This window comes from Typopeltis vanoorti, chromosome 7 (genome assembly GCF_054136105.1).
Source record: "Typopeltis vanoorti isolate ZY-2024b chromosome 7, IOZ_Tvanoo_1.0, whole genome shotgun sequence".
Taxonomy (NCBI): Eukaryota; Metazoa; Arthropoda; class Arachnida; order Uropygi; family Thelyphonidae; genus Typopeltis; species Typopeltis vanoorti.
The window spans coordinates 32,668,984-32,687,377 of record NC_143555.1 but is presented as its reverse complement, the minus strand read 5'-3'; the positions used below and the strand labels follow the sequence as shown (position 1 = coordinate 32,687,377).

The 18,394-nt window shown below is 35.8% G+C and overlaps 1 protein-coding gene across 1 annotated transcript in view; it reads left to right on the top strand.

Moving 5' to 3' along the window:
* The window catches only part of LOC150104569 (2-oxoglutarate dehydrogenase complex component E1-like), a 567,065-nt gene that overhangs the window by 449,762 nt on the left and 98,909 nt on the right, over positions 1–18,394 (top strand). Inside the window, exon 14 of the mRNA XM_090395786.1 lies at positions 3,752–4,022. Within this exon, the coding sequence (XP_090251912.1) occupies positions 3,752–4,022 (271 nt within the window). The remainder of the gene's footprint in view (positions 1–3,751; positions 4,023–18,394) is intronic.

Sequence of the window (18,394 nt, the reverse complement as noted above, 5' to 3'; positions counted from 1 at the left end):
TAGTGAATGAATATGGCACAAAGAGAAATAAATAAATAAACAGCAGGTTTAATCATTTCAATAATTTGTCCCTTTCACAGAAACATCTTCAGGAATACCATATTAACATGGAAATTTTCCAGAAATAATAACTATACAATATTAAAATTGTAATAACAAACACAAAACAATAAGTCGAAGAAATTAGACTATATCAAAAGCCTAAAGTCCTTTGAGGCAGTTCCCTCTATGGATGCTATTGGCTAGCCTGTTGGGTTGGAGACCTAAGAATTAAAGTTTCCTAAATCTTGGGAAGTTTAACACACACATTTATGAAGATTAGGCTGGTTTTAATAAATATGGTTATGTTAAACTTCCCAAGATTTGGGGAACTTTAATTCTTAGACCTCCTGCCCAACAGCTAAGGCTAGCCAACAGCACCCATAGAGGGCTGTTGAAAGTTTCTCTGAAAGAGACAAATTATTGAAATGATTAAACCTGCTTTTTGAAGATTAGGCTGGTTTTAATAAATATGGTTGTGTTAAACTTCCCAAGATTTGGGGAACTTTAATTCTTAGACCTCCTGCCCAACAGCTAAGGCTAGCCAACAGCACCCATAGAGGGCATCCCCTCACAGGATTACAGGACTTTAGGCTTTAGATAGTCTAATTTCTTCTATTTATTGTTTTATGTGTGTTTACAATTTTAATATTGTATTCCTGAGGATGTCTCTGTGACAGTTAATTTGGAGAGAATAATGATAGGTATAGAAATACTGAGAGTGTGTTGATGTTTCTATATGCTAATGCCAGGAGTATCTAGAATAAAGGAGATGAATTGGTGGTGCTGATTTCAGCCTGTCCAGAAATTTCTGTGGTCAGTGAGACATGCTGATGAAAGATGATATAATAATAACAGGAATAGACATAGCAGAGTATAGCATATTTTTAGCAGGATAGGAAAGGAAAATGGGGTTTTGCAAGCATGTGGTCGAAGTGGATAGGAGAGAATATGTAGTGGGGTGTTTCTCTAAGCTAGGAAGCATAGAGGATAAAGAGCAGGAGATATTTAAGCCATTGAGCTTGGTGAATGTGATAAGAATGATTGTTACGAGAGATGATTTTAACTGTAGCAACATAAATTGGGAAGAGGAATTTGCATGTAATAGTAAGGGAATGGAATTTCTGGAATTCTTGAGGAGCAGATGTCTTAGGCAACATGTAGCAGAAGGAACACAAGATTCAAGGTTTGAGATTTGATTATAGCATCAGAGGATCTGATTTTTACTGAGATTTTATCCCTGTCTCCCCATTGGAAAATTTGACATGTGATTTTGATTTGAAAGATCAATAGACATGCAGGTGATTATAATAATCTTAGAAATTGGCTTGGGACACATCATCAATGCATGGGAACTAGTGAGGAAATGTTCACTAGTTACCATGTTATTAGGCAATGGCAAGTTGTATGCCTAGACTTAATAAAACCACAATTTGGTGTAAAGTGGATGACAAATGTTATCAAATGGGAAATTCGTATAAAAAAAAGTAATGGAAGAGATATAAAGAGAAAGAGGTGGAGAGCAGATGCATAAAGATATAAGACTCAGGCCAAGAGAGTGACTAGTATGGTGAGCAAGGCAAAACTTGAATATGAGAAGAGATTTTTCCCGCAATCCAAAGAAATTCTGAAGGAATTCTTTGCGTTATGCTGTCAGAAGGAGAAATGATTGTGGAAGAATGGTATTGTTAGACAAAAATGTGACTAGAGTGACTGATGCAGAGGACAAAGTGCAGTTGTTTAATGATCACTGTGAGAGTATTTCATCCTGGAGAAGTGGGTTTTAATACTAGAGGGATGAGGAGGGTTTGAGGTTTAGAAGTGCCAAAGGAGAGTGTGTTTTCAAATACTGAGTACTCTGGATGGGAATAAAGCAATGGGACTGGATAGGGTTTTAAGGAAATACACTAAAGAATGACATTTATGCTCTTGTAGCTACTTTCCCATATACCGGAGTATACAGGTTTCCATTATATTCTTGGGCACCTTTCCCATAGCTACTCTCATTAAAAAGTCCTTGAGTTTTCAATGAGAGCAGTTACAGGAAAGGTGCCCAAGAAGTAGAAGGAGGATAAGATAGTGCCATTGCATAAGGGTGGTAGAAGAATGCAGCTGTCAAACTATAGGCCAGTTTGTACTTCCTCAGTAGTAGTTACAATTTTGTAGATTTTATAATAAAAACAATAAAGTAACCAGAGCAAGCTAATGAGAGGAAAGGCATATACTGCCTTTTTTTTACAAAGGCATCTGACAGAGTGTCACATGATAAAGTGATATTTTAGTTACAATATGAATTTAGTTGTCAGGTTATTAAATTGAATTGGAAAATGGCTGTCCGATAGATATCAGAGAGTTGTGCATGAGGGAGTGCTATAAAAGAAGCAGAAGGTTACAAGCCAGGTCCCACAGGGATCAGTACTGGGACCTGTATTGTTTAGCATGTTCATTGCCAATCACGCGATATCGCTTGATGCCAGTTCTCACCAAACGGCCGATCATGCGTTATCGCGTGGACATCGCTAACTAAATAAAAAAATTAAAAAATTTGGCCACCACACGAAATTCCAATTTTCAGCTTGGCAATGAACGATATCGCGTAATGCGAGTTCTCACCAGACGGCCGATCACGCGTTATCGCATGGACGTCGCTAACTAAATAAAAAAATTAAAAAAATTTGGCCACCACACGAAATTCCAATTTTCAGCTTGGCAATGAAAGTGTTAACCTCTATATCAATGACATTGCCAATGGATTGCAAGAGGATATTCTGTTTGTTGCAAATGACCTTAAGTTGGGAATCATCATTAATAATAGTACACATATGATAGCTCTTCACGAGGATTTGAATAATATGGACAGATGTGAAAAATGAATGGGGTATCAGTTTAATTCAGTGAAATGTAAAGTCTTGGAATTTGGGATACATTGATGGGAAGCTGTATACTGTGTTGGAGAAACTGTATGGTTGAAGTGGAGGAAGCAGGGGATGGACTGATTGCTGATATAAGCTTGAAGTTCAGGGGGTATATTGTAGAAGTGGTGAAGGTAGCCCAGAGGATTTCTGCATCTGAGGAGGATGCTAACCAGCAGAAATAAGAGTTGTGATTTCATTGTATAATACCCTGATTAGACCACATCTTGACTATTGTGATCACATTTGGGCCCCCAAGATGTCAAGGGTATAAGTTAACCTTTGAAAGAGATGGATAACAAAAATGATATCAAGACTGAACGAGTTAGTTACAAGGATAGACTGAGGGAATGTGGACTGCAAAGTTTGGTAGATAGAAGGAGAGGTAATATGATCGAGACATTTAAACTGTTGAGAGGTAGTTACAGGGTTAGCAGCACTGGGGAGTTCTTCCTGTGGTAGAACAAGGGGAAGGAGCAATGACAAAGGACCATCCCTGGAAGTTGTTGAAAGGAGGTCATGAGCAAGAGAGCAAGGAGTGGTTTCTTTGCATGAAGGGTGGTAGAACCATGTAAAGAATTGTCTGATAAATGCTGAGAGCATGAATAGTGAAATTTAAGGAGTGGTATGATTGATTGTGTTGTCCAGGATGGGCCTCCCACAATGAGTCTTGTAACTTAGTGGAAGTCTTTAATAATACTATTACAACTAATAATAATAATAATAATAATAAATAGTGCTCACTTGAAATATTAGTTTTTATGTAACAAATTAACTGACTTGATTATATTTTGATATAGGATTTTTTGGTACCAGAAGCCCCATGAAATGTGATCCAACTGGTGTATCTGAAGATATACTTAAACACATTGGAGTAGTTTTTAGTTCACCTCCTCCAGGAAATTTCAAGATTCATCCTGGTATTAAGCGCATTCTGAAATCGCGGCTTGAAATGGTTGAAGCTCGAACTGTGGACTGGGCATTAGCAGAAGCATTAGCATTTGGTTCATTACTGAAAGAAGGAATTCATGTCAGAATGAGCGGGCAAGATGTAGAGAGAGGTACCTTTAGGTATTATTTTTGGATGCTGATAATTTATAAACAGTATACTAGTTAATAACATGCATAATTACTTTTATATACTGAAATTAATTTTAAATCCAGTATGTTTAAGATTTTTTAAGACATAGAACATTGTTATTATAGAGACAGTGCTATAAACAGTTTGTAGTACAGTTTGAAATGGTAAGTCTATCTGTGAATGTTATAACTGCACACGTGCTTTGTTTCATATCAAAATTTGGTATATTTTATAAATAGTTATTTTCTCACTGATGATTCATGTTAGGCCAAACTTGGCATGACTTAAACAGTGCCAAAATGTAATACCAGATTTCAGTGTTACAAAGTAATAATTCCTTTCTAACTGGATAGAATTTAATATTTGGTATATATTAGGGAGACTTTATAAACTTGCTGCGAAGATGTTTCGATGCGTGTTTTACTTATTTCAACTTTAGTTTATTCTTTAGAACTGGTTTTTTTTGCAAAATATTTTGAAATGATATTGATGGAATTTAATGAAATTTGGTATGCTAAAATTTTCCAGTTTACCTCAATTTTGGCACAAATGTGACATTTCTGGTATATCAAAATTAATCAGAATAATGATGAAAAAAAATGGCAGTAGATTAACTCACTCACCTTAAACAAAAATGACTCTAGTCTCAGCTGCAGCTACAATAATCTCACCACACAATTGCTATTTGTGAAATGAATTGATCATCAAATTCCTGACATGTACCCTCAAGGGGTGTACAGGATATGATAGTACTACATGAAAAATTTACATAATTACTAACTTCCTATCTATAATTTTCCTCCAAATCAATCTGATACCTGTTAAAACTCCAACATTGTCAGATGAAATGAATTCACCAAATGGAAATTCCGATATGACTTACTTCCATTGCTTCTTCATGTGCATAGAGACCAAATAAGGAGTGAAGGTGAAAGTAATGTGAAATTGACAAAATAATTTCATTTTTGTTGTGATTGACTGTATATATATAGTTTCCAGAATTTGACTTACCTTTTAATTTTTCAGGAAATGACAATGTGTGCTAGAATATTAATTAAAAACTTTAATTAATACCTTCTTATATTTCAGCAATTTTACATTGCCATCTTCAGGGATTACAAAACCGATATGTGCATGCAGGCACTCTCACTATGCAGATGAGGCTGAAGAAAGGCAACTGAAGTCGGTCCTAGAATCCTAAAGGTGCCCCCAGCTGGCTAAATTGGGTTGTCTTGGCCATTGGGCTGATGATCTTAGAATGTAAGCTTTCTAAATTTGGAGTAGTGTCATGCACCCAAATTTGTTGAGGTTTGGGAAGTTTTTCAGAGCTGATGCTGATTCAAGGAACAATGTTTCGTAGTTGTACTTGCTGCAGTGTAATAAAGTGGCCTTCTTCTAGTGTATTCTGTGGTGGGTGTCCAATGCATAGTCAGCAAGAGCTGAGTGGCTGTGTTGCTGGAACCAGATTAGGTCTTGCCAACCATGTGGTTTGCATTTTAATAAACATGAGGACTTTGGTTGAATGGATTTTGTTATAAATTGGTATTGAGATCTTTATCAATACCAAATTTCTCAAACCATCCTAATTTTTGTTTTGGTTAAATCCAGTGCTTTTTTTCTGGCGGTACGCAATCCATCGATACGCACTACCAGCACCTTTTTTCTTAAGATTTTAAAAATTTGCAATTTATTGACAGCAAAATGTATTATAAATATTCCGGTAGATGGTACCGTGTTCACGAATTGAATTTTCAGTTTTGATTACTCATAGGTTGGTAAGCAACCGGAAACAGGAAGTTGTGTTCACTTCCAATTGCTTCCAATATCAGTTTATGAGTTCTATATTCACTCTGCAACAGGCAAGTGTTCATGTGAGTTTTGAATTAATCTAAGTTAAATCAGTGCAATCATTGTTCAAAATGAGTAAAATAAGTACCGTATTTTTCGATAGATAATGCGTACCCCCTAACATTTTCATCACTCCTTTTGATGTATAGATAACTTGCATGTGCCATCTAGTGGTAGAGTTAGGAAGTACAAAGAGAAACAATTTAAGTGTGCGCTCCTCCACTAGTTTTGGATAAAATTTGCCCTGCAACTGGGAAGCAAAAGTAGCTAAATTTTGTTTGTTTCTGAAAGAAAACTTGTGTGGGGGTTGATGCTTGTCACTTTGGGAATATGGATAGGTTCCCATAAGTTTTTACATGCCTAGTTCTAGGACTGTGAATCTGAAGGGAGAAAAAGAGGTTTCAGTTGCTACAACGGGGCATGAAAGGTCTAACTTTACTATGGTTCTCTTCGTAACTGCAGATGGTTCCAACTGCCATCGATGGTGATTTTCAAAAGAAAAACTGTTCCAAAAGGTTGTGATTCCAAAGATATTATTGTTACGGCTAATGATAAAGGTTGGATAAATTCCGAGGTTATGAAAGTTTGGTTGGAGAATGTGTGGCGAAAGAGAAAAATGGCATTTTTCAACCCAAAATCTTTGTTACTGTTGGAATCGTGTAGGGCACATGCGACAGCAGAAGTTAAAACAATTGTAAGTATTCCAAATTGGCCGTCATTCCATGTGGTTTAACAAAAAACTCCAACCCCTTGATCTTGCAGTAAATAAACCATTCAAAGACAATTTGTAGGTTAAGTGGGAAGACTGGATTATGAATGGCATCCATGAATATAACGAAACAGGGCAGATGAAAATAATGTTATATAAAGATACAGTTACGTGGATTGTAGAAAGTTGGGCTGCTGTAAGTGAAAACTGTGTTAGAAATGGTTTCATTAAAGCACAAGGGAATGCAGTGGTGACCAGTGACAGTGATTATGAAGCTGAAGAAATACTTAAATTGCATTAAAAACTAAATTTTTAACGCAACTGATTCTTTCAATGTTGAGTTTGATGAAGAATTTTTTGGATTCGAATAGTGTAATTCAACAAATATTAAGTAATACTTCTACCTTAGTTTTGTTATTACATTTGATTTATCTCTCATACCTTTCAAATGTATACCATGCATGTTCATCTTTAATGCATTTAGACTTTTTTGTATAGATAACGAGCATTATCTATCAAAAAATACGGTAGTTACTTTATGACAATGAGTAAAAAAAGGAGGGCTGAAGAAGCAGAAATTGTTGAATCTACTTGTGATCCTGTAAAACAGAAAACTAGCGCTGAAAATACACTTGGTGAAGGATCACGAAACCAAGACCGAAGATCCATGTGGTCAAAAGGAAGCAGATTCTGATAATGTTTGGCCTGAATGTTTTACACTTTTGCAGAAAAAATGACTTCTGCGAGAAGTCATTTTTCGAGTGGCTGTGTGTCTAGGCTTACCATACATCCCAGTTTGAAGGTATGGTCCCAACCAGTTTGTCATTTTGTCCCGGTTATTTGGTAAAAATTTAAAAGTGCAGAATATACACGTAGTACAAAAAGTGCAGCCTCGGAAAATGGCGATTAGGCAACATGAATACCCCACTTTGGCTCTGGCCTGTACTCTGCGTCGCAAGTCATTGTTGAGCATGCACAATCTTAGTTGAGTTTAGATTGCGAGTCAGTGTTTCTTTTTGGTATGTTGTTTGTGATTTTTTTTACTTCATTAAATTAATTTAACCCCAAAATGCCAAAAAGAAACTGTGTTTATTGATGAATTAAAAAAGGAGTATCCGTTTTTGAAAAAAAGTTGTCATATTGGACAAAGTGAAATGTGAATAGTGCTCTTCAGAATTTTCTGTGGCTCATGGTGGGCGTTCAGACATAAAAAATCACTTGACATGTGCAAAACATAAGGCTAGTCTAGCAGCAGCAGGAACTTCCTCAAAGATAGTCATATTTTAAAGGTGCTGATCCAAGTGACAAAGAATTTTTAATAGCTGCTAAAGAAGCAACTTTTGCATTTCTTTTGCTATTTACAATCTAAGCTTTAAGTCTGCCGATTGTTCATCTAAATTGATATCAAAGCTTTTTGAAACAAAGTTTAGACTGGGTAGAACAAAATGGGAAGCTGTCATTGTTAATGTGATTGAGCCACTGTTGTTTCAGCAACTTTGAGAAGATTTAAACAAAACAAATTTTGTGATGATATCAATTGATTCTTCCAACAGGAAAGAAATTAAAACTGTGCCATGTGTTGTGCAGTATTTTGCACCAGATTGTGGAATAAAAGTTAAACTTTTAGACTTTCAGTCAGTTCCCAGTGAAACTGCAGAAATACTGACAAACCATTTAATGTCAGTTATGAAAACTCATAATATAACAAAAAAAAAAGTATTGGATTTTGTGTTGATAACAGCAATACCAATTTTGGGGGTGTAAAACGGAGAGGAGAAAACAATATTTACAGTTGATTGAAGAAGAAAGTAGGAAGAAATATTGTGGACATTGGTTGCAGTGCTCCATTCGTTCACAACTGTCTTCAAACTGCAGTTGATGTTCTACCTATTGAAATAGAAGCTTTAGTAGTCAAAATTTATAAATATTTCCACATTTATACGGTTCAAATCACTTAACTAAAAGCGTTCTGTGAATTTGTAGATGTAGAGTATAAAAAGGTTCTTCAACATGGCAACACCTTTTCTTTTGCTACTTCTAGCTATTGACAGAATACTTGAAATCTATGAAGGACTGAAATCATATTTTATTTCACAAGAACACTGTCCGGTGATGATAAAACAGTTCTTTGATAATGATTGTGGTGAAATGTATTTGTGGATTATGCACAGGCAACTCAAATTGTTTAACAAATCTATCTTGATTATGGAAAGTACAAAAGAGAGTGCAACAGATATTGTCATTGAACTTAGAAATTTAAAAACAAATCTTGAAGAAAGGCGTGATAATAAATTTATACCTCAAGAAGCAAAAAAGCTTTTTAGAATACTGGAAAATAAAGGAAGTATTAATACAATACTACAAGAGTTTACAAAATTTTATGACCAATATCTTTCTTACATTGAGCTTTGGGAAAACAGTTTTGGTGGAGCAGAATCTTTTACTTGGATAAACAACAATGAATTAACTTGGTCGAAAATTGAAGCTTCAAGTGAAAAAATTAATGAAACTCTTGCAAATAATGCAATAAACATGGATGAACGTTTGATGAAGTGGTGATTGCAAAAGCTTTTTGGTCGGCAATCTATGACATTTTGAAAAATACAAGTTGCGAAAAAAAATGGATACAACTATTCAGTCATTTCAAAGAAAAGAACATTTCATTGCCCAATCTTGTCCAAATTATAGAATACATTTTCAACCTGCCAGGCACATGTCGAAAGGATATTCTCAATAATGAATAACATATGGTCTGAAGAAAGAGGCAGAATGGCTGAATCAGTAAAAGCTGTATTGCACTGCAAACTTAATAGTGAACTAAATTGTAGTGAATTTTTCGACATGGTTATTTTAAATTTCTTTAAAAATTTTTAATTTTTAAAGAAAGTTCATGCTAGTGATAAATATTAATAACTTTTTAATAATAAGTTATGTTCAGTTAAGAGTAATTAAAAATTATTACTACGAAATGTTGTTTTTTTGTTAACCACTCCGTTATTTAGCCTTTTGAATCATAAGTATTTAGCGTAGAAGGCGTTACTTTCTGTTTTGAGCAAACTCTCAAAAACGTCCCAGTTTGATAAAAAAAAATTTATGGTAAGTCTGTGTATGTCAAGAATAAAATGTTGGGCTGTAAAGTGTGTCGTGATGTCAGAAGTCTTGCCATCGATAAATACATGGGAACAAAAATTTCAGCAGAGTGGGCAAATGGTAAAATCAGTCATTTTGGAGAATCTTGCAAATAACAGTTCATGTCGATAAGATAAAAAATTTACAATCATAAGGAGAGTGCAATGCACAAAGCGTGCCAAAAAATAAAATCTGAAGCAAAAAAACGAAACATTAGAGAAAGCTTTCCTAAATACTTTGTCTCATAATAAAGACGTAACAGGAAAAGTGTTTCAAACCACTTACAAAGTTGCGAGAAGAAATCAATCATTTAACAACTTTGAAGACGGAATAAATTTACAGGAACTTAATGGCCTAGACATGGGATTTATTCTTCATTCCACAAATGCTTGCATTAACATTGTGAGCCATATCGCAAATGAAATGAGAAAAACATTAATAGACAATATAGTGACAATACAATATTCAACTTATTGATGAATCAACAACTGTGAGTAACACAACAACATTGATTGTTACTGTTCATGTAGTTCTTCCTGAACTTTCAGCTCCTGTGAGTCTTAGTGGCTAGTGGCCTTGCGCTCTGCAACCATATGCCTGGGGAAGGAGTGTCCTAGGTTCGATTCCCGTCAATGACGTTAGGAGCTCAAGGATCTTCCTCAGCCATAGTCAAGTTAGCCGGTCTTGGGCGTAGAGTTTTTTCTGCCAGTTTATCTGGGGTTTTTCATCCCGCAAGCAGGTAAAACGGTCCTAGGACACACACGGATTACAGTCAGGAATACTGACCCAGCCATAGGTCTGATTCATCAGTCTATGCCGGTTCTGGAGCCCAGATAAAATTTGGAAGGACTAGATGGTACCGTGAACTCCCGTATAAAGGGGGAACGCTGTATCTTCACACAGAATTTATTTACTATCATCCACGGAGATTCTATCACATGCAAGGCCTGCCAATATGGCAAATTAAAGGTGAAGATATCAAGACAACTAAATTGTTTAACCTTCTTAAAATGCTGCCAGGATAATGAAGTAATCCCAATTTGTGTGAAATTAAAGCACTGTTTCTCTTCACAGAATGCTCTCTGCATTTGTAGCCGCACCAGCTTCGCCCTACTATGCAGACAAATTGCTGCTACTCGCATTGTCTTGGCCAACATCAGCAAGGCTATTCGTGCATTAGAGGAAGAGCTTGCCATTACGCTGAACCACAACATTTGGACAATTCTCTATGACGTCTCATGCACTTCAACAGAGAAAGAATTTAAAGAAATACGATGTTGGCACATCAAAAAAGTTGAAAATCTGAAAAAGAACTCTACCTCCGAACCTCAACTACCACTCAACACAGTAATTAACCTGCCTTCCATTACCCTGAAGCATGCAGCGCACTTGCAATGTGGCCACAATTTTCCCATAGCACCAAAGAAAATACCTTCTGAAGAAATAATGATACAGGTAGAATGTGGAATCTACAACCTTCCCAACCATATTTCCAACAAGATCAGACTGGATGTAGCCAGTGTTCTTACCAAAGCAAAACCACCAAAAACCCTATCCAAAGAGGATAGGGTTTTTGGTGGTTTTCATTTCTTGTGGAGGTTAAAACTCTACAAGAAATGAAGAACAACAGAGAAATAGTAATCACCAAAGCAGATAAAGGAAATGACACTGTGGTTCTCAACCAAACAGACTGTACAGGTAAGCTTACTTCTTTATTGTTGGATCGCTCTACCTACCTCACTATTGAATACGATCCCACCAGCTCCCAGATCAGAACACTCCAAAGTCTCCTTAAGAAGGTTACTTCTTGGCCTCTGGAAGTTACTAACAAACTAAAGCTTCTAACTCTAGGATTAATACGACAGCATCACTGGATGCATGTTGACCCATGTACTACAAGAATGTGCAATAGAATTAGCAGTGCCGGCCTGGTTGGCCGAGTGGTTAGCATATATGCTCTCCAGCCTAAAGGCTGTGGGTTCGAATCCCACCGTGGGCATGGAGGTTGTGATTGTCTGTGAAAGTACTAGTGGTGGTAGTTGGCGGTAAATGGCGTTGGTGTTAGCTGATGAAGGTTGGTGGAGTAGTGAGACGAAGAGTTGTAGAGTAGGTGCTCTCCCTCGATGAGTCTTTGGACTCCCTGGAGGTGTGATGTAATAATAATAATGTTTGTGTCTTAGCTTTGGCAAGATTCCAATAGAATGGAAAGAAGGTGAAATAGTTCCACTACATGAAGGTAGTTCTAATACAAAATTAGCAAATTATAAACCAATTAGAGTCTCATGTGGCAGTTAAAGTACTGGAACAGTTGTTTAAAGGTAAAATGCAGGAATGGTTGGATAGGAATAAGATTTTCTTTTATGAACAGCATGGCCTGGTAAAAGGTAAGTCCTGCCTGAATAATGTATTCATATTTTATTAATGATAGCAGAATTAGATAATGGGTGTCATGATGCTACTTCTGGACTTTGCAAAGGCATTTGACACAGAACCACATGGAAAGCTGTTACATAAAGTGGAGTAAATGGTAATAGATATGAGCTGGTGGCATGGAATGGCGGGCAGAATGTTTGACAGACAGACACTAGAGAGTAGCATATGGTTCAGTGGATTCTAGGAGAATGAGAGAGACTTGTATAGTACCTCAAGGCTCTGTACTAGGACTATTACTCTTTAATTTGCATATTAAGGATAATGATACGGGGTGCTTAAGGGTCAAAGCTGTATAACTGAGTGGAGACCTCCACATAGCCTTTAAAGGAATGCAGAGAACCGACCAGGGCTTCTGACCTAATGTCCAATCCTCACCTTCTCTTGGTGCACCCTGTTGGGTATCTACTTGGATACTGAACGAACGAGGATGGGCTATCAATTTGGGATTTAGCCGACCAAATTGTATTCTTATTGGTTAAACCAAAATAAAAAATGATAGTACGACATGACAAAATTTCATGTCGGCTGAGGCATCGCCCGGTTAAACAAGGCCTCCATTGTTTTCGCCAGGGAACCAGGGCGAACAGCAAAAAGTCAGCTACTGGAACAAATCTGAAAACAAACCCCCAACTCAACATCACCAGAGTTAAAGATCGGTACTATCAACGTAAGAAGCCTGAATGGCAAAGAAATGGAGCTAGCTGAGGAATTAGATAAGTACCAGATCACCATAATAGGGGTGACTGAAAACAAAAAAGACCAAAACTGGTGAGATCTTTCTGAGCAATAAATACAAAATGTTATATTCAGGCAATGACAATCAAGGAAAAGAAGGAGTAGCCATAGTATTCAACACAAAATACGAGGCTAATCTTCTTGAATGGCAGTCAGTCTCAAGTAGAGTAATGTGGGCAAATACGAGAATGGGGAACTGGACAATGAGACTTATTTGTGCCTATGGTCCCACAGAAGGTTCTACTAAGGTAAAAGTGCAGGAATTTTTTGAGGCTTTAGAAAAAGCAACTGACACAATGAAAAATGAACAGTTGGTCCTTGTTGGGGATCTAAATAGCAGAGTAGGAAATGATTGTCAGACATACAATAAATATTTTGGGAAATTTGGAGAAAAGAACAAAGCTAATAATAATGGCAAATATCTGTTGGATTTCTGCTCAGGACATGGACTGGTTATTACTAACACCATATTCCAACATAAAAATGTGCACAAATTCACATGGAGAGAAGAGGCTAGGAATAAGAAAAGTCTCATTGACTATGTTATTGTTGATAGTGATATTTTTTCTCTGGTGCAGGACACCAGAGTGTACAGAGGATTTGAAATAGGAAGTGATCACTATTTAGTCTTGAGCAGGATAAAATTGAATTTCATATTGAAAAGAATAACATGTAAGAAAGTCTTAAAGCGAATAAAAGTTGAGCAGCTCTCATATGTGAGCTGGAGACCAAAATACACAAAGATTATTGAAGAAAAAATGAAAGAGTTTGATAACAGGAATCAAACCTTGGAGATTCAGTGGCAAACTCTGAAGAAAACATTGATTGATTCTTTAAGGATAAAAAAATCAGAACTCCCTGGTGGACACAGGAAGTTAAAGAGGCAGTGAAGGAAAAGAAGAAACCATATCAAAAGTTCTTGTCAAACAAGTCAGCTTGTGCTCTTAGAGAATATAGAGACAAATGCAAGAATGCTAAACAAAAGTCATGGGAGGACTTTGGCAAGAATATAGAAAATAAATATCAAGAAGGTGGCAAAATATTCTGGAGGTTGTTGAAGAAGCTTAGGAATGGAGGAAAGAGTGCTGTAAAAGGAGTTAGAGATCACAAAGGTGACATGAAAATGGGAGAAAAAGATATCCTTGAAGTATGGAGTAATTACTTTGAAAAGCTGCTAAATGAAACAAGCAGTGATGATAGCACAGCGGTAAAAAATACTGACCAGGCAGTCAGTCAGGAATACATATCCATACTTGAAATAGAAAAAGCCATCAAAGGCTTGAAATGTGGAAAGGCAGCAGGAGTAGATGATATTCGACCAGAAATGCTTAAGTATGGTGGTATAAGAGTCTTACAGTGGCTGCACTGCATAGTTCAGAAAGCCTGGACAGAGGGACGAATTCCTGATGATTGGAGTAGAGCTCTCATAGTATCCATATATAAAAAGGGAAATAAAACTGCATGTGAGAATTACAGAGGTATTTCCCTACTGAGTGTTCCTGGCAAGATCTATGCAAGTATACTTGAGAAACGGTTGAGAAGAATTGTGTAAAAAAAGCTTGGTGAAGAACAAGCTGGATTCAGGCCAAATAGAGGCTGTCAGAATCAGATCTTCACTTTACGACAAATAGTAGAGAAAGCATGGGAATATAACAAAGATCTGTATTTAAGTTTTGTCGATTTGGAAAAAGCATATGACAAGGTGCCAAGAGAGAAGCTACTCAACACGCTTCAGTTATATGGTGTCAATGGGGCATTATATCAAGCAATACTTAGTCTTTATTTGAGTTGTAAGTCAGCAGTTAGAATTGAAGGAAGTACAGGAAGATGGTTTAATGTTAAATCTGGTGTGAGACAAGGATGTACATTATCCCCTCTGTTATTCATTATCTATATGGATCACATTATGAAGGAAAGTGGTATTAAACATGGTATCAAAATTGGAGATGTTAATGTCAGCTCTTTGCTTTATGCAGATGATGTTATACTTCTAAATAAATCCGCTACAAGTCTGCAAGATTCTCTGACTAAATTGAATAACTGTTGTAATAGATATGGTATGAAGGTCAGCAATAAAAAGACAAAGACATTGAAAATAGGCAGAATCATTGAAAATGTCAACTGTGTTCTGAATAGAGAACCTGTGGAACAAGTAAAACATTTCAGCTAGTTAGGCACGATTTTTACTGAAGATGGTAAATTAAATATAGAAATAGACAACAGAATCAGCAAAGCTGGTATGGTGGGAAGTCAATTGAATAAATTCACATGGAATAAGAGAGAAATTAGTTGAAACACTAAATTAGCTGTATACAAGACAGTGTTCAAACCAGTTTTAACTTATGGATCTGAGAGCTGGGTCAGAAGTAAAACACTTGACCGAAGACTAGAGACCACAGATATGAGAGTCCTCAGAAAGATTATAGGCATGAATAGATGGCATCAATGGCAATATCATATTAAAAACGAGGATATTAGGAAAGAACTTGCCATTGTCAGCATCCAGGAATGCATTAGCAGAGCTAATCTCAGGTGGTATGGTCACTTAAACAGAATGGGCGAAGCAAGATTAGCAAAATAAGTGTTCTCTTCCAGGTTGGCAGCAAAATGACCCAGAGGAAGACCAAGATATAGTTGGATTGATACGGTACAAAGTGCCTTAGATGATAGAAATATAAGATCTGATAATGTTGGAGTCTTGACAAGTAACAGACTGATTTGGAGGAAAATTGTAGATAGGAAATTAATAATGATGTAATTTTTTTTCATGTAGTACTATCATATCCTGTACACCCCTTGAGGGTGCATGGCAGGAATTTGATTATGATTGATGATGATGAGGAGGATAATGATACAGCAAATGAATTATGGTGGAATGTTCAGTTGTTTGCTGATGATGCAAAACTGGGAAGTCCAACATTTGATAAAGGTTTAAATTACATTGTGAGTGAAGGATGATGGATGTCAATTTAATGTTGCAAAATATAAGGCTATGTTGGGGGTAATGATGGACAGAGAATTGAAGTTCAGAGGGCATATTGAAAAAGTTGGTAAAGTAGCTCATGTTACTTGGTTGTTAAAAAAAAACAAACTAACAAGTAAAGTCATTAAAGTTATTATTCCTCTTTTTTTTTTAATGAGACCAATTCGGCTGCATCATGACTATTCTGCACAGATTTGTCACCTGAGTTTCTTGGGAATAAGGAGGTGGTGCAGAGAATTCATAGACAAGTAAACCAAGCTGATGACAAGTCTATAGAATGCTCCATCTGAGAATAGATTGAAGGTGTGTGTGTGGATTGATAGGCAGAAAAGAGGGACCATGATAGAAACTTATAAGTTACTAAAGTTGACAGAAAATTTTTTTGATATACGAAAAATCAAGAATTGGGCAATGAAAGTGTGTGGACTAAATTTTATGCTCGGAGAGTGGTAAATGAAGAGGGACCATGATAGAAACTTATAAGCTACTAAAACAGTACTATAAGATATGCACAAAAGAAATTTTTAATATATGAAAATTCAGGAATTGGGCAGTGGAAGTGTGCAGACTAATGGAGAGTGGTGAATGAGTGGAATCGATTGCCAGAGGTACTTGTGAGTGTCCTGACAGTGAATGGGTTTAAGGAGGGAGAGAGAGAGAGATGTGATATACATCTTATGTATAAAGGTTACTGTGGGTCTCCCACTATGAGTCACCTGACTCCGGAGAAACCTGCATAATCCTCATAATAATAATGCTTGCATTAATTTTACCTGCATTACTCAGTATGGAAATTCTTCTGTGATTTTCATATTAATTTTTAATGCCCTTTTAATAGATAGGTATTATGAGACCTCTCCTCTAGTCATCTGGAAATCAACTATGTGACCAAGCTATCTGAATTATGCAATATAGCCACTATAAAACTTCTGACCTTCATATTTGAGCATTTCTAGTTAAATATTATCCACTCCGGCTGCTTTTGACATTTCAGATTTTTGATGACTTTTTCTACTTCAAATATTGATATGTACTCTTGAACTGTCTTGACTTTTTTTTATACTATTGGTCTGTCACTTCTTGCCTCATTCTGTAATATTTCAAAGTAGTTACTCCAGACATTTAGAACAACTTTATCATCTCTTCTTCCTTTTACAATACTCTTTCATCCATTTCTGTACATTTTCAATAGCTTTTAGAAAATTTTGCTATCTTCTGATACTTATCTTCTTAAGAAAATTCTTCACATAACTTTTATGGTGGAAACTTGAGTAGAATATGTATGGAAACTAGAGAAAAGAGCTCTGTTGTTATGAAAACATAAATACCTAATGAAATGTAATTACAATTACCTTTTATATCGATACCTAATGAAATGTAGTTACAATTACCTTTTAACTTTAAGAGATTAATTAAGCCTGGTATTTCTAAAACTTATTATTGTTATTCATAATGCAAAACTGCAGCACATGAGAAAATGAATCAAAATTTTTGAAGCAATTCTCACATACTGCAACTTCATTTTTTTTTTTTTTGTTCAATTTCTTACCTTATTTTTTTATTCCTACACAAGGTTGTTTAACCTATATCATATAATGTGGATGGATAGGAAGCTAAAAAGAAAGAAAAAATTTAGTCACATTATATCTGAAGTCCTATATATTATAGTCTTTATGAAATACATAAAATGTGTATATCATAGGTAATAAATGAAACTAAAAAGAAAGTAGATCTGTAAGTTTAGATGTGAACTGTGGATGTTATTGAGCTCACTTTTAACATATTTAGAAGAAATAGAGGAAATTACGTGCTAATTATCATGAGCACTGATCATGAAAATATCTATAGAAATGTAAATAATAAAAATTGGTAATAGTGTATCATTAATCATTGCTCCTCTAAGGGCTCCCTAAAAATCTTTTACTCAATACAAAAAAGTGCAATTCAATTAATTAATGATTTATCTCTCTCTCACTATGCTGTCTTTCATGTAGATGATGTTTCAGTTTCTGTTGTTTACATGTCTATAGATGAAATATCTATACTGTTCTGTATCTGGTACTGTTCATCAGCATTTAATACCCACTCTGTTCAGATCTAATGTGAACAAGTTTCTTGTTAATAAAAAAAAAAAAAGGTTTTAAAAAATCTCACATGGAGGTGGGGGGGGGTAAATAAATAAAATTGCTTATTCATAACACAGGACTTGACTTAATACATAAAAGGGGTGGGATATACTGTGTGTTTATACATATGCCAGGTACTATTTAAAATTTAATAGAATGGCTGAAAAACAATTTACACTTAGTTAACACCTTGACAGTTGTTCCTGTCAAGGTGTTAAGTAGTGATCCTGTTATATCATCTTTAGCACACTGTATGCAGTTCACTCTGAAGCTCTGAAACGTCCTTATATCTTCTTCCTTGGGACTGCAATTTCATCTTAAAGAAAAAAAAAAAGTCACAGGAAACCAGGTTTGGAAGTAAGTGTAAGAATACAGCTATATTTTTCTTGGCTAACAACT